Below are 23,890 nucleotides of genomic sequence, written 5' to 3'. Positions count from 1 at the left end.
GGGACAGCTCAGTTTAGGGGATTTCCAAGCACAAATGCCCTAAGGTCATCTATCAAACATTATGGCACCAATCAGTGCAAATCTGAAGGAGAAAAACATGTAACTTGGAAATAAAGATAATTCAACATTCCTTAAGCAATAGCAAAAAAAAGCTGAACTGCTTCCTTCACTACTGACAACCACAATGCAAATCAGCAGGGCAGGAAAGATGCTGGTAAATATCTGAAGGGGAATGATTAGAACAGTCTTCTTGAATACAACCTGATCTTGCACAGCTTCAAGAAAAACAAACAAACACACACCAAAAAACCAAATCCAAACTTAAACCCAAGGAAGAAAAAAGCCACCACTAAATAATCATGAAATGTAAAGCAGCAATAAGACTCAGCATGGTAATAACCAGTGTAGTCCAAGCTCCCTCTTCTGGTCTTTTTGAGTAAATAGTGTAGAGAGAGCAGGTCTTGACAGTCTACCACTTGGTTTCAAAATCTAGCAACAAAGTGTTCCTGTAACTTAGACAAAACACCTGTTAAACATGAAAAGGCTACTCAGCCTCTTTCATGCTCATTAGGTTTTCTTAAGCAAAGGATGTACAGACAGGGAAGTTTATTGTAGCATATGAACTAACATTGCACAGTACCTCTTTTTTTCCTCTGTGAAGCCTTCAGTTTGAACAGACAGTTGCACACCATCACCAGAGGTCACAGCCAAAGGTACATCCTCAGAAACGAGGTTATCAACTTCTTTGCAGCTCTCAGGCTTGGAAGTGCTGAAAAAAAACCCCCAATTCGAATGAGCTGACAAATTTCAGAAGTGCCCACAAAGCTGTAGTGAAGTCACCTTAAAAGATGAACTTTGGCTGGATCTAAACTAAGGAGCTGTAAGGAACATGTCATCCCCACCCTGATTCTATCTCTCCCCCACCTACAAACCCTATTTCACTTAATCTCTCAGATGATCATGTAACCAGTCATACTGCAGTCCTGACAGCTCATATGGACCATGACATTAACTGCCAGAGGAATGTAACTGTATACAAAATTAGTGAAATGAGTAAATCACTAACAAGTACTTTGCAGTTCTCACACAGCCCTTCCTGCTCAATGTACAATACAAACATTCAATTCAGTGACTTATGTTTTAGGAAAAAACCCAAAAATCCGGGACTACAAAATTCTTTTACTTTAAAAGCTCTCCCTATGCTGTAAAGCTAAAAGCACAATAATCCCTGAACTCATGACATGAATGTCAAGATTATGGGGGTGTAATACTGCTGTATTTGCTAATTCCCACAAGTCTCTCAGCTCAGCAAAGCTCCATAAGACTCAAGCTCAGAAGCATGACAGTCAAATAATGATTTCCAGAGCACATAAACACAGACTGGAAAGACTGAGTTTCTTCATCACAAGGGAGGGCACTGCAAAGAGGCATACCCACTGCTGGGCCCTGCAGAAAAAGGACTTCTTGCACATAGACACCAACCAGAATACAGGAAGAAAGTGCCATCTGCCTGAAATCCTGGCACAGAAGGGAGGATAGTTTTGCCACTCCCTCTGCTCAAGACAGCCCAGGGCAGAATGCACTGTTACAGTAACACTAACTTTCTGTTTTCTTAAGCAAACCTCAAATTAGGCAAAAAGCTTTTGACAGCAGCACAGATAAAACACCTCTCTCTGGAGCTTTCTCATGCTCTTTAAGTGTGTAAATCACCCCTGTGTTCAAAAGTTCACCCCCTGCTTGCACTGCCCCTCACTTGAAGCACACTGGTAAGCACACCATTCTTCCTTCTCTTGGCCACACTCACTAAACTAATGACAGAAAAAGGAACAAAATAACCAACGATTTCATAACTCAAAAGCAGGAGCAGCATAGGGTCTTGTCACACCATGCTGCTCTTTCCAGGACAGCTCTGACATACCAGAGGGACACAGATGTCCTGGGGTACCAGATACACACAACATCCTTCCCTTGTGCCAGGCTCCTGCTTCCAGAGTTCCAGATACAAACGTTTAAGGAAACGTTGGTGGAACAAAGCCTTGGCTGAGAAGTTTCTTTTAGGTTTCCTGAACTAAACATAAACAGTTATCTTAGCCATTCCTTTTTAATTTTCCTTTCCCCTCCCCCCAGTAATTATATGGTAATTTTAGAAGGTAGATTAAATTGTATTACTGAATAAGAGCTGGTAAAGTTCAAGGACATATGGTCCCTTTCTTTAGAAACATGTATACAAACAGGGGACAACCATAAATCATATCCCTAACTTTAGATACAATACACGGGTGCAAGAGAACAGTTATTTCCCAAAGTACTGCTCCACTAACTTACTAAGACCACAAAAGCTTTCTGAGAGTGGTTTATCTTGATCATCTCACATCCACTCAGTTGCCTTATGTCCTATTGGACAACTAGTCAGTTATTTCTTCTAAGAAATCCTCCCTGCTTTACACGCTCTTTCCTTCCCTTTCCCCAGTTTACCCAAACCGGTCTGAAACTGACATAGGCTTCCTCAATTTTCAGACATCTCAAGTTAAAATAAACAAATAAAATCAAGTTGCTTCCGTTTGCATGCAAAGAACTCTTTCCTCTGCTAAAAATGTCTTTGTCCTAATATAGCAATAGCATCAAACACAGACAAAGGCAATGTGACTATATAGGGGCACATGAAGAACAGAGAAAGGAAGATTTTAAAGTAAAAAGTAAACTGCTAAAAATAAGTGAGTGCTGAACATCTGTTTGGAGAGTAAACAAAGGATTGCAAAACCCAAGCAATTCACAAGAGGGCTCAGCCAAGCAAGAATACCACGTACAGAAAGTTACAGACCTTATGTCATACACACGTAAACCCATCCCAGTACATGACCCACTGAAGCACCTGTCGCCCTCCCAGAGGCCCCACTGTCCATTCACAGCCCTTCAGCCTCCTCCTTTAAATGCTTACACAGAAATCAAACAATTCTCAGAGATACACTATGATTAATGGCATTGCTAACACTCTGCAAAGCCACACAAAGACTGATCACAGCAGCTCTAGGGCTAATATTGCCTTATCAAAATTTAGGCATGGTTTATACTGCACAAACTCATGCAGGGTAGTGCAGAACAGCAACTCTGTCCAAAACACAGACTCCACATCCACTCTAAGCTCTCCAGTCTAAGTCTGGATCAACTCAGGTTCAGGTATCAACTCACAGTACCAACTTACAGTACTTGTATCAGCTCAGATGTGAAGCAGTTACAATAAAACCTCTGCCTCTCTCTCCACCCCTCTTCCTGAAACAAGATTTGCCAATTAAACTTCTTCTCCAACTATGTTCTAATGGTTGTAGGGCCAAATCTTCTCAGTGCACAATGAACTATATACATTGGCCAGTCTTTCTCCTGTAGAATTGAACTGATTAGAGGACAAACATTCTTCAAGCTCCATCTCTGTTTCAGTAATTGTCAAAAGTCACTTCCTGATGGTCTGTATATGCACATAACCTGAGGTATTCCTGCCTGCTTGTGCTGCTGACACTGAGGAGCACCCAAGAGCCTCACAGCTCCCCAGGCTGTGAACTACACAACTGGGAAAGGCCCATCTGCAGATAAAGCAACATAGCTTTTAGTGCAGCTAACATCAGCCATCACAGATTCCCTTAGGACAGCTTAATATGCCCTCTACACAACAGGAGTGGAGAGAGAGCCTGATGCAGGGGAACACAATGTTCCCCACTGCCAGCTCAGGTTTTGAACAGCTTTCATTCCCTAATATTGACAGCAGAGCTGTGACAGCTCTGTCTGCTCTGGACTAAATGCTCTGCATTGTGCTGCAACGCCACAACCCCAGCTGCAGATTAAATGGAAGAGCAGAAGCTTCCCTTAGCATATGGAAGGACCAGACTAGGTTGCTCTGCTTATTACCTATGGTCTGACCCTAAAGGCAACTCATGCTGCAAGTGCTTTCCAAGCTGCAGTGTTTTTCCTGGACAGTTGCAGGGGGTTTTTTTCCCCACAAGTCGGGCAGCAAGTTGCAGAACAGACAGAAACTGCTCTAACCATGGAGCCCTGCTAAGTTGTGGTCTCATACAGCCAGGGCACTTCTCTGCCTTCTCAGTCCTAACATTTCTTCTGTAAAACAGAAGTCCTGTTGCAGACCTCTGCACCTGCAACACAGAAAGATGTGTCTTGCCAAAATTTCTTCTAGTGCAATGTGTACTGGCAAATCTGAGTGAACTTGGCCTTTCGGTTTCATTGCTAAACAAATGCCTGGCAGAACAGACTGCAAACTTTTTACCTAATTCTTTTCAGGCTGCTCCTCTGTAGATAGAGTAAATAAAATTTAGTTACTGAGCAGATGATAACATGTTATCCCTGATCAATATGTTAGGAGCAGAGGAGGAGAGAGGCAGTTGCTCTCAAGAAGCAAAACAAAGATAGTGTTTCTTGACTGGACAGACGGAGTGACAACCTGATCTCCTATAATGCACTGCCATCTGGAAGATATTTAGCACAAACTGACCCCTACCTTATAGGGACCATTATTTTTCCCCTGTCAAATTGCACATCATCTGCACTATGTGACAGCCCTGATGGGGAAACACATGGAAACAAAATGAACTTACTAGTAAATAACTAAATATATTGGGGAGAGAAACCACTTTAGAATTGTACTTAACTGCAGGCAGAATGGAAAGGCATCATACTGTCTAGCAGCTCTGCCCAGAAGTATAGAGCAGAGGTATAAGCAGTAAGCACTGACACCAGACATCACACCTGTGTGCATTAGAGATTTTTTTTAGTCAAAGGCAAAGCAGTGGTGCAACATATCTATGTAAATGGCAAAAAAAAGCAGTGGCTTTCACACAATCATCCTATAGAATCTGCTCCACACGGCAGGTGAAGAGAAGATGGGGGGTAAGGCAATGACATGAAACCACAAACATCACTGAAGCTCTTTTCTTGGATAAGAAAAGCCCAGTCTTGTTACTCATTGATCCTCATTGTGGGCATAATCCCTCACCTTTTAAGAGTCCTGCTTTCATTATCTTGTTACTATCAGTGACAACAGTTACTACTATCAGTAACAACAGTAGCTATTGAGGGGTTGGGCCAGACGATCTTTAGAGGACCCTTCCAACTCCTAGCATTCTGTGATTCTGTGATCAGTTTTGGTCTGACCAACCACAGAGAAGTCAGCAGTGTTTGTTGCTGCTGGAAGAGAGTTGAATCATGCCTGCTACAGACAGGAGCTAAAGCAAGGATCCAGTTGCATCGACATTAACCCTTCTTTTGTCGACCAGCTGCCTCTGAGGGTGGGCACAACTGGGACCCACTATGTTTCTACTGCTGGGACATGAGGGAACACCTCTGCAAGGCTTCCAGAGAAGCTGGCAAGCAACAACAGCCTGGACTGGAAAGACAGGTACAAGGAGAAGAGGAAGGCTTTATGTTTAAAGCCAAACAAGGATACAAAATAAAGGAGTAAGAAAAACAAACAATACCTCAGGAGTTAACTTGTACAGCTTTTAAAAAAACAAACACGAAATGACAATCAGCAAACATAAGAGAACTACCTGCAGCCAGATTCACTACAGTGTGTTTCTCTCTGTTTTCTCCATTTCAGGACCTCAAAAACTACCTGCATTCACACCAAATGTCTCTGTTTTGCAACTGTTTAGCAGCAAAGGCTTGCAAAAATCTTTGTGCCTTCCTCAAGATACAGAAACAAGAGCCAGATTGTGTGGCTGCTGCACAGCCTGCCTGCCCTCAGCCCTACTGGGCTCAGCCACCCTGTATGGACTAACTGCAGCTCAGCACCAGCTGGGATGGAGACAGGGACCCCAAGACAAACTTCTGGACATTAATGGTAAAACATTTTAAAGAGGTAAGTTATGAAGTAGATCAAAAGAAAAGGTATAATCTAACTAACTGAAAATTCCTGACCCAGATAAGAAAGTGATCAGTGTGAAATCTTAAGATTTACAAGAAGCAGTAAGTTGCAACACTCCCACTCCCCCAAAATGCTTCCTAAGGTGATATTTCATCACAGGCAGCTTGTGTGCCTTTTGCCTACAAACAGCAAACTATCACCCCAAGGGCAACAGAATCTTCTACTGCAGACTGTAGTCCACACACTGTATATAAACCTTCCTGGTACTTTTGGTGGTAGTCTTTTTTCATTCTTCTGCATTCAGAAAGTAGCTCACAGCTCCATCTCAATTACTGCTCCCTCTTTTCCAATTGCATTGCTACTATGGCCAACAACCCATTAGTAAGAAAAAGCAGAAATCATCAAAAACTCACCCGTAACCTAATTACATGTGTTAAAAACAAAGACAGACAACACTCTGAATAAAAACTTACAAGAACTGGAAGAAACCCACATCATTAGCTTCCCCCTGTAAGCTTCTCTAGATCATCTTACCTCAACTGTAGGAAAAAGTTTGTTTCTCCCAGATTCACTTAGCCAGCATTAGTGACTAACCAGCTTGGGGACTGATGGAAGACCAGGACAGGCTAAAGAGCAGAGTCACTCAGCCTTTAAGGTGGATTGAGCAAATCACACAAGCTCCTTTCTGCTTCTGATAGCATATTATTGCTACTTCAGCTAGGCAATTTAATGCTAGCTTAAATACATTGTGTATGTTTGCACTCCACTAAATTCACAATGATTGATGGGTAAACACACCCTACAGGGCTTGTCTACTGTTGGCAGTTAAGACAAACTCATATGTACAAAGATCCTGGCAACTCAACTACCACCAGCACAAAAAAAACCCGTCAGTTTCCCCCTCAGTGCAAGTAAAACAGACAAAAACCCAGTGTCCAGTAGAGATACTTAAATACTTTATACTCAGCATTATACTATTAAGGATCTTCTCCAAATTAAAGAAAATGTCCAAAGGATCAGTTACCTTGTACTACAAAAGTGTAAGTGTAGCTTGGATAAGAGGAGACTGCAGAGGGATCTCATTAAAATTTACAAATATCTAAATATCCCAGTCTCCTGACATCCCTTTTTTCTGTTGTATCTAGAGACAAGACAAGGGGTGATGGGGTGAAGCTGGAACACAAAGAGTTCCATTTAAACATACGAAAAAACTATTTCACTGTTGAGATGAGGGAGCCCTGGCACAGGCTGCCCAGGGAGGGTGTGGAGGCTCCTTCCTTGGAGGTCTTCAAAACCCTCCTGGATGTGTTCCTGTGTGACCTGATCTAGGTGGATCTACTTTGGCAGGGGGATTGGACTGGATGATCTCTAAAGGTCCCTTCCAACCCCCACCATTCTGTGATTCTATCATTCTAAGCACCTAAAAAATATAAGGCATATATTGCACCTTCACATGGCATGATCCTCCTACGTGCCAAAGTGATTCAATCCCAAGGAACGGTAAAACAGCATCTTCCTTTGAAGGTTTTGATAAAACCTTTAAGTTCTGGTAAAGATTTCCACTGGCAGATGCTCCAGTGACTACTGCTGGACTGGGCAACTGGCCATACCAGACATATATCCACCTGAGAGGAGTGGTCTCCATTCCTTAGGGAGCACAGCCCTCTCTCTGTGTTCCTCCCCATCCCACCTTCCCCAGTAATCAACTGCTCCCACTGCCATGGCTCTGTACAATACCCATACCTCACTGCAGTCAGCTCAGCAGCATCCACGGAGGCAACATTCCCATACGCTGCAGAAACACCTATGGGCTGCTCAGAAGGATCAAGGGGAAAAGCCAACTGTGTATCATCACCTGGCCCAGGAGGGCTGTGGAGAGAAAAGACACAAGAAAAAGCAGCCTTAGAGGTCAGAGTTACTGCAGCACTACTGTCATTTGGCTGCCTGAAGCCCTGCCCTTTGCCATGCACAGGCTAACTTATATGTTAGGGAACACAGCAAAAGTGGGTGGTTTTAACTTAAGTTGCCTTTGTGCACAGCTCTACTGTTCCCACTGGACTGAAGTCACTGGATTTTTATCTGGACACTTTTTTCTGTAGTGTCCAATGATGGGACAAGGGGTAATGGACATAAGCTGGACACAAAATATTCTACTTAAACACAAGGAGAAGCTTCTTTACTGTGCAGGTGAGGGAGCCCTGGCCAAGGCTGCACAGGGAGGGTGTGGAGGCTCCTTCTCTGGAGGTTTCCAAAGCCACCTGGACACATTCTTGTGCCCCCTGACTGAGGAAACCTGCTTTCACAGGGGGGTTTGAATGATCTCTAGAGGTCCCTTCCAACCCCCACTATTCTATGACTCTATGATCTATCTGTGCTACAACTGCAAGAGCAATGAGGCAGTACAATCCAACAGCAAATTAACCCCATTTTGATTCAGATTTTAAAAAGCAAGTGAGAAAACAAGCTACTACTTGAACATGAGAAATGGTGAGACTTCTTTGCTCAGAAGCCACCCAACACACAGGTAACACGAGTCCAGCTCTGTGGGGGCTTCTTGCTGGGAGCACAGCATCAGATCAGACAAAGGTGTCACAGGGACCACATGCAAGGAGATACCCAGCCTTGCCTCATGCCTGGGGAAAGGAGGCCACAGCCCAGCATCAGCACTGTGTGGCTAAAAGAAAACACTTTGGAAACACACCCTTGAATCAATAAGGAAAGAAGCCTTGCTGAAGAAGAGCTGTTTTGTTTAACAGGCACTGAACCATGGGAATCCCCCAAAAGCAATCTTTTTGTTGCCTTCTCCAACTTGACTTTCCCAAGATGCTACTCAGAGATCCAGGCTCTGAAAGCGTCAGTTTTCTCTAAAACTCATTAAAATGATCAGGTTTATATAAAGCACAAAATAAGACTTTTAATTGAGGTTACAACTTCACATTGTAGGTTCACCTGAGTGGCTCAGTTTTGAGGTGCTGTTTTCCTGAGCCCACTTCTGTCCACGTTGTTTACCAAACAAACCCAACCCTTCCCACAGATAGATGGCACCTTACACAGACAGCTTTGAGCAAGGGTGTGGAAACTTCGAACTGTTCCTCAGCATTCAGGATTTCAGCTTGAAACTCAAACTCTCTCAAACATTGAACTCAGCTTTAACTCTAAACCACTACTTTCTTACCTAACTTCAGAGATCAGTGTGATTCTCTCCTGTACTTTATATTTTGGTTATAATGAGGAGTTAAACTGCACTATAATAACATCAGTGTTACTCAAGTAATGATTGAAGGGTACTGTCTGAATACACTCACACTTCACATATTTTACCTAGAGGATTCTGTAACACTTTCATATGGGAAAAATGATTTATCAAGCCTGTTTTATGAGGTTTTAACTCATTACACCTGTGACCTTCTGCAAGCCAGTATTTCTGCTTTTCATTTCCAGTGTTTTCACGGCATCATTCTGCCCTCAGTGCAGTTCATTTGTCCATGGCATTCCTGACAGGCCAGGTGCCATACTCCCCTCTCTTACACCAACACCAACAAGAGCTGAGCCAAGACACTGTACTGAGCTCAGCTCTCAGATGACAGCCTAGAACATTTGATTTTTTAAAAAACTTACACTATTACAATACTAAGCAATTAACTGTCCACACCTTCTCTGGTTTAACCACACCTGAGGGCCCAGTCTGCTGTAGGAAAGTTTGCACTAAGGTGCTTATAAGTTCTAAAGTCCTTTTAGAATGAGTTGCACACACTGAGAGCACAAACTGGGCTGCCCCCTCTGCTTTGCCTTGAAACGAGTGTTTAGAAAGTGGACCTTGACAACAGGACACTGCAACTTCTTTCTTACAGACCTAAGGAGTGAAGCACAGATGGGCAGGTCACTAATGGACTTTCCTGTGAACACATAGAATGCACAGCACAAGCCAAAACTGCAACTGAAGCTGTTGTACCAGTGTGCCCCCAAGAAGCAAAGTGTTTGCTGTCTGCCACTTGCATCTGCTGCAGACAAACTCCCAGACAGCAATTTTCATACAGGCTACAGACAACGTAACTTGAAACTCAGCTTGGGGAGGTGATGGCAAAGCTGCTCATTGCCAAGCCACTCTGCTCTGTGCAGCACAAACAATGAAGCTATCCAGGAGCTGCTCAGACAAGTTCAACAAGTGACATTCCTGGGCATCACAACCACCTTCGCCTCCCAGGCACCCACCACTAGGTCCCTGCTGTAAGTCCTCACCAGCAACTTGCCTTTTAGGCCAATTTGTTCCAAGAATCAAGCTCTGTAGAAAGGCCACGAGCTTTTTCCATTCCATTGCCTGAGCTCTGGGTCAAGTCTGGAAGAGGATCTACTTAAAATGACTTCCAAATTCTACATATGACAAGCATGACTGAAATACTTTTCAAAGGAAAATACCTCACAGTATAACAAGCACAGTTGCTTACCAACAGCTGCAGCAAGCACACTAAATTCAGCCTAAAGACCAAAGGGTTCAGTCCGTTATTAGTGTTTCACGAGTGAAAGACACAGCACATCAAATGTCCTTAGGCTCTTGAAATTCATAATTTCACTTTTAAGGTCTCTACTTATCCTTGAAAAGAAGATTTTCCAAGTCACTGTTGGAAGGCAGGTGTGCAAGCAGTAAGTTTCAAAGCTCCACCCATATTTGTCATTAAATATTAGTGAATAAATGATAAATAATTGCATTAACCTGTGTCATTTCTTCTATTTAAACACATTTCAAACCAAGGCAGGAAACTGATTTAAAAGATATAAAAAAGCACAGCTTTACACATGTGGAGGCAGAGCCAAGCAGGGCCAGCTCCTGGGTGCCACCTCCACCAGCACAGCCAGGACAAGGTGCTCTGGTGGGTCCATTCCTTGCTTTCTCACAGACATCAGTGAGATGAAAATCTTAAATCCCTAATTTCATCCCAAAGTTCTAAAGTGTTTCAATGCTAGTGCTGGAGACAGAAGGCAGCTGCAGGTCTTGGCATTTTCTGCCTGTCCATGGTTTTCCAATCAGGATTGCTGGATGTGGTGCCCTTTGAACAGTCAACAAGAGCTCCAAGTTTACTCTAAGGGAAACCAATAAGCATTTCAAGCCCTGCTATCTCCTAGTCCCAAACATTTGGTTGCTTTTAATGAGATAACAGGAAGATTTATAGAGCCTGCTCTTATTCCAGAGATCTCTGGAAAACAGCACCAAGAATCACACAACAGGACTGAGCTCTCTGCACTCTCATTGCCTGCAAGGCTTTTCCCTCAAAGAAACGAGACGTTGCAGACTGGGTACAGCAAGGCTGACAGACAAAACCCTCCAGATTTCCTTTTTGGCTTTGCAATAACTTGGGCCAAAGAGCTGATTCTTTGAGCACCAGTTTATACATGTGTGAGGAAAAAAATATTAACCACAGAAAAAACATTGATAGGATTTGCAGTTTCTGGTAGGTTCTTACCCTGCAATTCTTTGCAAGGGAAAGAGATGTACCTAGATCAGCACCTACATCAGTTTGAATGCATTCATTCAAGCATATTGTACCTCACAAAATGTCACTTTTTTATTGAGTAATTCCTTTTAAACCTGCATTTTTGCCTTCTTATACTGGAGTTTGTGCCTTATGAATGGCTGAGAGATTTGGGGCTGTTGAGCCTGGAGAAAAGAAGGCTCAGGGGACACCTTCTCGCTCTCTACAACTACCTGGAAGGAAGTTGTAGTGAGGTGGGGGTCAGTCTGTTCTCCCTAGTGACAAGCAATAGAACAAGAGGAAATGGCCTCAAGTTGTGCCAGGGGAGGTTCAAGCTGGATCTGAGCAGGAATTTCTTTCCTGCCAGGGCTGTCAGGCATTGGAAGGGGCTGCCCAGGGAGGTGCTGGACTCACTGTCCCTGGAAGGGTTTCCGAGACAGGTGAATGTTGCACTGAGGGAAATGGTCTAGTAGTTGATAGGGCTGGGACAAGGGCTGCAATTGATGATCTTAAAGGTCTGTTCCAGCTGAAACAATTCTATGATTAGCCATGTTCATTGAAATAAACTTCATTCATAGACAATCCAACAATAATCTTCTATAGTAACTCTATGCACCTTTGGTACTCTTTAGAAGTGTTTCCATCCTTACTGGGACTCCTGTCAATACCATTTCACAGAGAAAGAGGTAAGAAGCTATTTCTCAGATTAGAAATCAACATAGCTGGTATCAGAAAGTAAAACTAATCTTATTCAGGAAACAGCTCAGGACTCCTGTGTAAGCTACCAGGACAGGATTAAAGACAAGCTGACCCCCTTTTTCCCCCCTGTACTCCTAGTGAGGTAATTTAAAATCAATTTGACTGTTCTTAGAATTTTAGGCAAAATATGAGATGCTAAGATTGAAATGGAAAGGCCAGCTTTATTTCCTAGTGAACTAAAGGAACATCCATATAACCAAATGACATCCCAAGAGGGCAAATCCGTTAGCCAGTGGCAGCTTTAAAAGCTCAGTCACAGCAGTAATTGGGGGTTACTTTTGCTGGTTGCTGTGCACAGATACAACCCCAGGCTTCACTTTTACCAGCTAAACACAGACTCATAGTCAAAAGCTCACGTTTGGGGAATTATCCTGACTTTTGTAAAGCCAACATTATGCATCTCTATATGTGACTTTGGAAAACTCTCAGATTCCTTCTGTACTCTGAAGGAGAAACTATGCCTTAAGAGCCTCACAATCAGCACTTTGTGTTTACAGTACAGGACCTTCTGCAGCCTCAGCTAGGCTGAGTCCTACCGAGTTGGGTGCTGTTCAAACACAGTAATAAAGGTATCCAAGAGATGAACTGGCGTGTGTTAATTACACAAAATCATTGTCATACAGGAGACACAAGAGTTTGACATTAAGTACTGTGCATGGCAGCATTTCTACACTTAAGAAAAAAGGCATTTCCATCAAGTCCAAGATTGACATGCTCTTCATGCTTTTCCTCTGAGCTGGACTCAAGCAATCAGCAGAACCATTCTGGATGCTGGGTGACCGTGCTCAGAGCACCCAGGGAGAGCCAGCCCAGTCCATGGCAACTCAGGCAGCACCTGAATCACACCTAGTGCCAAGGCCAGGCACTGCCATCATCCTGGCTGAGCACCAGCCAGCTGCTGTGAGGGCAAGCCAGGCTCTGCACACCATGTTGTGCTTCCAGACGCACGGGAGTCCCTCTCTCACTTTGTTACTATCGAAATTGGCAGTAAGAAAGGAAAACAGGAAAACAAACACAGCAACTACATTCTAGAGAAACTAAAACATCTTTTAAATGAATTCCTAAAGGAAATACCCCACATATGATAAGCAACCCCAGAAGCCCAGCAGCTGAGCAGCTGGCAATCCCTGCAGGTACCTCCCAAACTGCCCGTGCAAGCTGATGGTGGAAGGAGGGCTGTCAGGCAACCCACGCACGTGACAGCGCAGAGTCACTCTCAGGAACCATACTTTTCTGGCAGTGCTCGTGGAAATCCTGACAAGACAGAGAAGTTATCTTGGCAGGGAACAGCGTTTAGTCACACGTTACCTGAGGGCCTGGACTTCCTCTCTTACCCAACCCTTCTTCCTTAGAAGTCCCTTAATTTCTGTAACACGTGTATGCAGATTGATCACCCCTGTGATTAATCAAAGCAATCAAGTAGAAAAATACATTTTGCCTGAGTATTCTACATTACTGTGGTCACATTAGAACCTAAAAGTTATGGTGAGTTACTATATTAAACAAACAAACTTATTTTAGATTAAAAGACTTCAGGGGACTGAAACACATGTTACAGTATTGCTTCCTTCACAAGCTAAATGAGGGACAACAGAAAACCACATAAAAGTGGTAGGAGTATAAATCACGCCTGCACGGGATGAATAAGCATATTTGCTGTAATAACTGTCAACCATTATAAAAAGCCCATAACGTCACCACCATCCAGCTTTCAGAGCCTCTGAGGGCTCTCACTCACGTCCTGATGTCATTGCTGCAGAATTTAAAAGTTTCTAAATTCCAGCTAGTAAACCTGAACCAGAAGTTTCTCAGTGAGACCAGCCTCTCCCTCCAGCCACACACACACACATATACACACACACAGAGTCTCCTCACTCGCTGACACTCTGCCCGAGCAGAAACGTGACCGCAGGAGCCACAAAACCATCCAGCCTGTGTCTTGGAGGTAAGGGGAGTTAATCCTCTCCCAGAGCTGTACGAGCAGGAGGGCATTTGACTCGGTGAAAGATTCGCTTTTCAAATAGTTTTTCAAAGGGAGAAAAAAAATAAAGCCTGAAAAAAGCGCAATCAGTCTTTCGAGAGAGAGCAAAGCAGCGGCAAACAGCAGCAAACTTCGGTGATAAAGACCCTAACTGCATACTGCTTTTGTTATTTCCTTGGCTAACTTTCCCTTCACAAGTGTCTACTTACCAAGGCCAGGAAATAATCACCAGCTCTCCTATTCTCAGTCATCCTCGCTTCCAACACAACAGCCCGCGACAATCTCTCAGTTTAACACGGATTCCCTCCACTTCCACCATCCCGGGTGGGGAAACCAGCGCCTTTAGCCCCACGCCTCCAAATCCGGCATCTTGGGCGAGCTCTGAAGCGTACAAAAAGGCCGATGAAGAGGAGGAGAAGCTTTGGAGCTCTTTCTCAGAGGCTCCTCCCATGAGGCTCCCTGAGGAAAGGCCTCCACGACCCAGTCTGCCGCGCCCCGCGTCCTCCCCCGCCTGGGTCGGATGCCTCCGGAGCGGCTGTCCGACCCCGGCGGGGGAGCACGCGGGGCGCTCCGGGGCACGAGGAGAGAAGGAGGGGGAACAGACACACACGTGGGTTTTGTCTTGTTGTTTGGATTTTGTTTGGGGTTTTTTTTCCGCGTGGTTTTGCGGTAGAGTTTCTTCAGGGCTCTTGGAGTCAGTGACAAAGCGCTGGCTGTAGGGAGTTTACATCTGTTGCAGGCGGGGGGTGCGAGTGTGTGTGTGGGGATGTGGCTGGATAAAATTAGGAGGTGTGTAATATTTCGAACATACAGAAATACCTGCTAATGTTTCTTTTAAAGAAAAAAAAAACCCAAAACACTGAAGCAGAGCCTTGCTTGATTGCTTGGCAAGGTTTCGAAAGTTTCAGGTGTCTGGGATAAGTCGAAAGATAACTTTGGCAAAGCTTCAGGATGCAGGGAAAGTTTGTAACAGCTCCCATTGAGAATGTATTTGTTTACAGCTGTAAATCTAAACCAAACCTTTTCATTCCTGCTCTAATGCTTGTGTTTAGTTCCAGCTCTTAAAGTCATGCAGTTTTTCTTTTAGGTTTCTTTACCTCTAACAAAAAAGAGCAGTTTTAATTAGTCGCATGCCCTTACTAATCTCTTAGGTTTCCTATGGGTTCATTACAACACAAAAGAATGGCTTTGCAGGTAATTAAGTCTTTGCATTGAGATACACCAAATTGCATATACAAGCTGCCGGCAGTCAAGGAATTAATTGACTCCCTACCCAGGGAGATCATTATCATGTTTATAACATGTCTTATAACAACTATAGACCAAATGTCTGTAATGTCTATCCCACAGCAAGACAGTTGGTAGATTCCTCGCTTATCAAGTGCCCAGTCGAGATATTCCAGATAAAATGCTGGAGCTACAGACTTAATTTAGCCGAGTTCTTTTCCCAACTGACTCCATGTGTGTTCTCCTCAAACTCTGGACATTCAACAGTGGTGCCAGCTACACCTGCTTGAGTGACAAAACCAGTATTTCTTCCTCAGAGCTCAGCCTAGCTCTTAGCAGGACTATGCATCTCTTGGTAATGTTAGGGTACAGTAATGATACTGGTTGGACCTCTCAAAGCATCAATTCAGAACTCAGCCTCAGGTGGAAAAAGGTATTCATCAAATGTTAAATTCTTTGTTTTGACTCCTGAACTGTTGGTACTTCTAGCCCTTGGTCTATTTTTTTTTCTATGACCAAAAGGAGTGAAGAGAGTTTTGATCAGGTCAATTTTGTGTTACAGGATGCATCTAGTTTGAAAGCAGATGAGGGAGATTTCCCTTAGATGTGCTCACTGATGCTTTTAACAGTTCAGATGCCAGCACAGGAAACAGTAGAATATAACAAATGACCCCCAGAGACCATAACAGATATTGTAAGGGGTGAAAATGCTGAGAAAAGGGTAAACTATCAACATCAGCTGGGCTGTGAGGAATGGCTCATCGAGGGCTAAACACCATGTAGGGTATGATATGCTGTGAGGAGTTCTCCGAGTGGCAGGACCAGGAGCAAGTAGCACCCACTTTGACAGCATGGATTAAGATCAAGCAGAGGGTAAAAGTTTTAGGGAAGCACAGCTGTCTCATCTCCTACTTCCCAAGCAGCAGGAGGTCAGCCACGGAAAAAGTTACCTCGATTTGTGATACAGGCACGGGCATTCAGCCACCCGCTCACTGGGGGGCCTGGGGGGAATGAAACACTTTTGGCATCGGGAAACCATTTCACAAATAGCTTCTGCAGGTATAGCAGCCCTGAGGTGCGGGGAGACTCTGGAGAGAATAAGATTTATTAAAACAAATGTTGATTTTCTTTGCAAGCAGCATTTCAGGCTGGTGCACAGCTGTGGACGTGGGCCAGCTACGCTCATGCTAACAACCCCAAATTTAGCATTTTTCAAAGAAAGTGGTCATTTTGCTCAAGTAACACACCTTTCCCTGTTCATGCATTAGCCTGTTGCTGTACCAAAACCCTACCACCTACTGATAAACAATCTCAAGTCACCTTTGTCACAGAAAACATTTCCATTTTCCTCCCTGTGCCCTCTGCTACTTAAACATTGGAAAACTGGTTCGCAGGAACTCCAGGAACACGGTGCTAAAGTGTGCTTCATCTGCTAATAACAGGCTTGGGGGAGGAGAGAGGAAAGCAGCTGAAAAGCTACAGGAAAACAAGAGGGAAGCCACCTCCCGGCAAGGCTGGAGGGACAATTACAGGACAGGGCTGATCGTCAGAGAGGCCGTCTGGCTGAGGCTGGGAGCCCGCAGATCAAAGAGCCGCCAAAGAAAGTGTTGCAAAAGGCTTTTGCCGGGGCTGGCTCGGAGGGGTGAGCCGCGCTGATGAGAGGGACTCCGCGGCTGGAGCCGTTCTGCAGGGTGGCCCCGCCGGGCTGAGGGCCCTTCCCTAGCTCCCAGGGAACAGCTAGCCTCGGGGAAAGGCCAGGAGACATCACGATGGCTTATATTGGGGGCGGCTGTTGTGTGGTTTTTCAATGTAGATCCCAAACGTTTTTAGAGAACGGTGGGGTTTTTGCATCGGGTGAAGGATTTCATCTTTGCTGATCCCCACTACATGTGCATGTGCCTATGAAAATGACATTTACCAAGCTACATATGAGAAGGGAGGCTGCAATCTTAGGGGTAGAAGAAACCCTAAAAGAAATAATTGTCTTTTTAGTTGGGCAGTGCTGAGTAGCTCCTGACACAGGTACAACAAAGTTCCCATGGTGCCACTTTAGTTACCTGACTTTACATAGCCATCTGGGGCTGGAAGGCAGAGCACATTGATATATATACACACACACACACAAACATCACCCCAGCTTCCACATCCCAGGCTACTCCTAACTGCAGGAACATGAAGCTTCTTCTCAGGTACACAACGTTTCTACCCTACACACAGGAAAATGGGAAATGGAATTACAGAAAAATTCAAGGTACTTCAGAACCTCCAGAAGTGCTGGACTCCAGGACATTGATTTTAGTTGTGTTCTCAGAAGCCTGGACTATAAACATGTGAGAGCTCGTTATTCAGGCTGACATGGTCAGAGTCCTTTAAGATGGGGTGGGCACCTGGTGAAAGCTTCCAATGGGCACTGCACAGCTAGTGGTCACCCACTCTGCCCAGTTCCCATGAATTCCATCTGAGGGTTTGTCCCATAAACCCTGTCACTGTTGCCCAACCAAAGCACTTGGCAGGGGGGAAATGAGTCATCTCTCTAAAAAAACTATGAAAACCCCATGAAATTGACTTGGAAAGAATGTTACAGTAAATAAATGTGGAAAAAAACCTCCAAGACCAACCCCAAACCAACAACCCCACAGTTTTTCTTTTAAATTTGCATTCTGTTTTTTGAGAAGACAGGATCAACTCAGATCAGACTGTCAAGTTTTTCCTTGTAAGCATGAAAACAAGGTGCTTTCTTCTCCAACTCTTCAAACTGACTTTGAGATTATCATTGGTATAGAAGCAAACACAAACACTACCATAGTTGTACCATAGGGCAAGCAGCAATGGCTACACTTCTGAACAAGGCTGAATTGTGCAACTCATCTATTTTTAAGGCTGTTTGCAATGAAGAAAACTATATAAATATACTTAATTTAAAATCAAGGTGGAGTGTCCCTTTTGCATTTCCTAATGAGTCTCATCCACTGCAAAACCACAGACCCAATTAGCTGCCAAGCAGCCTGGCTGAGATATCCAAGCTGCTTCTGTAATAAACACCTGAGCTTTGTATTTCCACTACTTTCCACATACAAATTGTCCCCAACCACCATTTGTGGCAGCTGAAAATTAGGTTGTACAATTCCCAGCAATTTTTATTGGTGAGGCTTTGGGATGGCTGTCTCTTTAAATTTCCAGACTTTGACTTTAACCTTTTGCTTTGAAAATAAGGTAAGTTTCGTGTTAACCCCTTACATTTTGGAAGATCAAAGGGATGGGCAATTCCCATTTTGCAATTTCCCAAACAAATAAGATGGATTTTTAGAAAACTCTAGCCTAGACTCTAAGCCTCACAAATTCCAGTGGGCAAACCAAGTTTATTTGGTGTTTCTACCAGGAGAACAAGATTTGAAGAGTGCTGTATGCAACAGAAGTTTCATGTACCTTCACAGCATCCCCCCAGAAAGAGAAAACAAAGAGACCATGTGGAAAATCACGGAGACTTTCAAATATTTGGCAAAACTAACTCTGTATTTTGATTAATTTGATGACATTATGAAGAAGGGGAGAGATGGGAGTTTTAAGTATCCCTTTGTTTTCATGATAGCTACATATTTTCCCTTGGTTGTTAAGAACTGAGCAATGAATACGTGCTTTTTTGCTTCCATTCCAGGAAACAAACCCAATCTTCTCTGTCTGCTGCAGAGTTATTCTTAGCTGGCTTTGATATTTCTATCAGTTAGGAGAGCATAACAATGTTATCATGCTAAAAAATTCCAAGGATTTTACATAAGCTCTTGACTGACTGCCTTAAAAAAATAAAAGGCTTTATTGATTACACTGTTTGTGTTTCATTAGCCAAAGGAGATATGAAAGACAGGCTCAAAAAGGGATAAAAAAAAGTAGTTGATGAGTTTCAGTTTCATGAAGCAAGTGCTTCAGAGCATCATTTACAAAGAGAAGCCAAGCTGTACAGGTTTGAGGTTGGAAAATACCAAGTAGTTCAGGCCAATGAATCATTTAAATTCCACTTGTCTGCATACAGCCTGTTTTCTAGATTTGGCTTTTTATCAGTTGAAACAACTAGACAGCCACCTTACTATAACGAAACAAGTTAACTGGGAGTATAGTGCTTGTAGGACTGCCTGGGTGAAAAAGGACCACAGGACCCTGCAGCATTCTCCCTGGCTCATCTGTTAGAGGCCCAGGGCCAAATTCTTTGCTGATATCACTCCGCTGACGCAGAGATTTTGGCCCAACATTTAAGGGCAAGCTGCAGCCACAGCCTTCTCTCTCACAGCTGCCTTGAAAGGAATGCACCAAGAGGTAAAGCCATTAAATTAGTGAAATGAAGTTGGAAACAACCTTGCAGAGTCTTAGGGCACTTTCAGAGAGCTGGTGATTTGACTAAGGACCGTGAATGGGGCAGGTACCAAACAGGGAGAGCAAAGAAGAGGAAGGATTTAGCCTGAGTGAACAAAGAAGTGTTAATCAGCAAATGCTTAGTATGGGAGGAGATCCCAAGCACATTTCAGCACTGAGAACAAGATTAACACAACATACTAGGGCTGGTTCTTGACAACAGCACAGAATGGTGGCACTCAGCTGTTTCACAGGGACCTTGGAATCCAGAATAACTAAGCCTTTGATTGGAGAGATTAACATTTCTACACTTACTGCAATTTGAGATCCAGAGCTTCTTATAATAGGCCTGAGAGACTCTACTATAAGAATTGACCTGTCAAGGTGAGTGTGGATGAACAGGCCCAAACAGATCCATGTAGCAATTTTGGATTCTTCCAGAGTACTCAAATGTTAAGGAATAGCAATATCTAAACAAGCCTCACCTGCTATTAGCAATGCACACCTGGGCTTCCATATACCTGCACCAAGACTGATAAGACAGGCTCCAAGGACATCAACATAAAAGACAGCAGGAGGAAAAAGAGAAAGGAAGGGACAAAGCAAAGTAATAGAGAGTTCTGGCCTTTCAGACATGTCTCCAGAGGAGCCTCTGCTGAGCAGCAGTAGTGCAATGCAAACATGCCAAGACACAAAAACTGGAAGGAAGCCACATCCAAGTCATGGAGAATATGCCTGTGCCTGTAATTGCTGTTCTCAGAGCTGCCCTCTGTGGGGTTCAAAGCTGGGGCTAATCCTACTTTGCATATGCTATTAGAAACAGGGGCAGTAGAAGTAGCTCCACGGTATCCAATTTTGCAAGAAGCCAGAAGACACAGAGTTGGAATAGAAAAAATATGGGGATCTGGAGGATATGTGAAAACAATTTTGAGAAAATAGGCAGCTTACTTGGAAAAAGCAATGTTGAAAAAACACAGCTGGGGAAAGCTAATCAGAGAAAAAAGTCATCTTCAAGTAATTTTTGACTTAATGAGAAAAGAAGACAAAAATTGATGCTGAAGTGCCTGTTCAGATAGCAGATGAAGTATTCACTGTGCATGCTGGATTTCTCTAGCAAATACTTGTGTTTGATTGAATAAATGTAAACTCTTGAGAAACATAGAAGCACGTGTGAAAAAAGCAGCTCGGGTGGCATCCATCCATGTTAATATCTACCTTACAAATACATGCCTGAGGGTCTCAAGAGTGTTAGAGGATGTTTCCAATGCAACAAGAAGTACTGGCAATTAGTCAGGACCAGAGATGATCCACTTCTATATTTTGTGGAGCAGAGGCATACATAAATAAAATGTGACAATAACCAGTATGGTATCACATAGTAAGTCTTCCCTTGATACATGGTTTGAGTACAACAGAGCATAGCATGAAATCAGCATTTTATAAATCCACTGACAGATGCTGTCTAAAACAGCAATCAGGTTGGTTGATGCCAGTGATGGAGTAGATGGCAAAACTCCTGCTCACTTAGAAAGCAATGAGATGTCTGTTGGGTAAGAATGTGATTATGTTAATTTTACTCTTCCATGAATAGAAACATGCCAAAATTAAATATCTCAGACTTCACAAGGACAGAATTCCCCCAGAAGTCCCCATCTGGTTAATTCAGTTAAAGAAAGCAGACTGAGCTGCTCACATCTCCAAAAGCACAACTGCATTAACAGTTGCACCTACTGAGGATAACCATGATAGTAAGGTGAGTGGGAAATAAAGAGAAAGAATTCATTGACAAAGGGAGAAGGGCAGGAGAGACAAACAGCCTGATTGATTTTGTGCATTTCATTTATGTGTAAATCACCTTCAGCTATTTTTCCCTTTGTTCTGCCAGCCTGAGATGCTGCACACCTAAGTTAAAAACCAGAGAAATAAAGCTGCATAATCACTCTTTTGGTAAGTTTCCTTTTAACTTCAAAGTCATATTTTTAGATGGTAATGACAAAAAGCCTGAGTACTCAAAACCCACTCTGATCTGAAAAGCAGTTTTACATTCCATACTTCATCCAGCAAGACTGTTAAAATGTTTAAAACTGTATTTGTCATGCAGATAAAAAACCCAACCAAGACAGTATCTACTAAGGAATGAACATTCTTTTTGGACTAATTGAACCTGCCAATTTTGGATGGCAAGAACAAAGCATGAAGCAAATTCAAAAGTGGGTCTGGACCAACTTTAGAGATCTCATCTGATCTATGCATAGGATATGAACAACGTTCTTCAAGTAGCTTTGCTGGTGCCATCTGCTGCAATGTGCTTGCCACACAAGAATATTGTTTAGTTTTATAAGTGATGTGAGTCAATACATCAGAACTCTCCATTCCTTAAGAAACTATGGCAGTGTTAGGAGGGCACCTGCAATATAATGGCATAGCTGGGAAAGGGCCCTCACAGAATCCCAGAATCTTAAGGGCTAGAAGGGACCTCAAAAGATCATCCAGTCCAACCCCCCTGCCAAAGAAGGACCACCTAGAGCAGGTCCCACAGGAATGTCAAAGCTGTTTGGAAACACTTGTCTCCAGTGCAGCACAGTGTCACAGTCTCCTTGCCCTTTAAGGACAGCTTTATGTGCCCTCATAGAGCAAGGAGCGGACCAAGGTACAATCAGCCAGGCAGGGTCCAGCACCACAGAGAAAGAATGAAGACCTGCGTGGATACAGCTCTGAACGCACTGGATCTCATCTATTGATTTACACAGGCAGGCTGAAATAAGGCTTGTTTCTGTAGCATAAGGTCCAGAAGAACCAACTCAACCTGCAATAGCACCAGAAGCTCTGGGAATGCCAAACCTGCACAGTGCCCTCCTGTGCAGAGGAAAAAAAACCTCACCTTACTGCAAAATGAACATCACACCAGACTGTTTACAGCTTCTTGTCCTCTTTCCTTACTAGCACACCCAGCCCCAGGTGAGTGTGAGCATTTACACAACCCTGGAACTCCCACAGGTCTGTTAACAAGCTGAGCCTTTTGCCACACCTATAAATCATCCAAGGAGGCAATTTGTTCTCTTACAGAGGCACACCTGGCAATGACAGTCTTCACTTCAAAAAGCTCCCTCAGCACTGCTTCCAAGACACAAGGGCAGTTTGCAGGTACCACCCTGCTGAATTACAAGAAGTCATAAGAAAACCCCCACATCACCTCTAAACATACCTAAAATCTTGCTGTCATTTCTGACTTTTTTCTGTGCTTTGCTCAACATCTATTATAGCCCATGATGAAACAGGAGCATACAGTATAAGGACTCCCTGTACATACATGAACCTCCCTTTTCTCTCCATAAAAGCATGGAGATGTGGGAGTGTATTACACTACACAGAGAGAGACAAAACTCCTCAAGTCCAAATCTTCTTTTCCAAGTAAAACAGCAAAATGGAGTGTGTGGATGCCCAATAGTAAGTAGGAAGAATGACATTTTGATGCTCAGATGTGGTCATCATATACACAGGTTTTCATCCACAGATTTGGTAGAGAGATAGAAATGTCAAAACCATCACAGAAAGGGTTTTATTTTTTGCTCCCTTTCATTGCTGAGCAATGGGTTTATCAAAATCCACCCTTCACTACTTCTAACAGCACAGCTCTACTTCCACAAGAAAGCAGGGCTAATGCTTCAACCACAACAGAATGGCACAAAGTTTCTTCTTATGGTTAATCATTGTCCCACTGCTAAGGGAGGTGGGGACAGTTCTTGGATCTACTGTTCATTCACAAGACTCCTCCCAGTGCCACAGCCATGAAGGAAAGGATTTCCTCTATTTCCTCTACAGGAGGAAATCCTAACAAGAATTTATGAGTCAGACTGCACAACTTTGCCCATGCACTCACAATTCAGTTGTGTTTCAACCAAAGAGATCCTGTAAGAGATGGAGCTATACAGAAGCAGTTGAGAGGGTAGAAAACCATGCTGAAATAATTCAGAACGTACCATTTTCTTCTCCTAAATACAATATATATCTCACTGCTGTTTATTTTAAGAGCTGTGGAGGATTCTTTCTCCCAGGAGTTCTTTCCATCAGAGCTAAATACCCACAGTCAGTTCTAAGAAATGTGCACCTTTTATTTGTAAGGCTACAGTACTTCATCCTCTGTAAGGATTATAGGGCAATAAACAACTGGAAACCACTCTGCAGCAACAAGTGCTGTGACTGGAGTGCACAGGGTATGGAATCCAGCTTGAAATTCAGCTA

The 23,890-nt window shown here is 43.5% G+C and overlaps 1 protein-coding gene across 1 annotated transcript in view; it reads right to left on the bottom strand.

Moving 5' to 3' along the window:
• TACC2 (transforming acidic coiled-coil containing protein 2) overlaps window positions 1-23,890 on the bottom strand; it is a 148,818-nt gene that overhangs the window by 73,253 nt on the left and 51,675 nt on the right. The window contains exons 5-6 of the mRNA XM_062000731.1: window positions 7,613-7,738; window positions 641-769 (exon numbers count right to left, since the gene is read on the bottom strand). Coding sequence (XP_061856715.1) covers window positions 641-769; window positions 7,613-7,738 — 255 coding nt within the window. The remainder of the gene's footprint in view (window positions 1-640; window positions 770-7,612; window positions 7,739-23,890) is intronic.

The sequence above is a fragment of the Colius striatus genome, chromosome 8, assembly GCF_028858725.1.
Source record: "Colius striatus isolate bColStr4 chromosome 8, bColStr4.1.hap1, whole genome shotgun sequence".
Classification (NCBI taxonomy): domain Eukaryota; kingdom Metazoa; phylum Chordata; class Aves; order Coliiformes; family Coliidae; genus Colius; species Colius striatus.
This window is presented reverse-complemented; position numbering and strand designations above follow the sequence as displayed.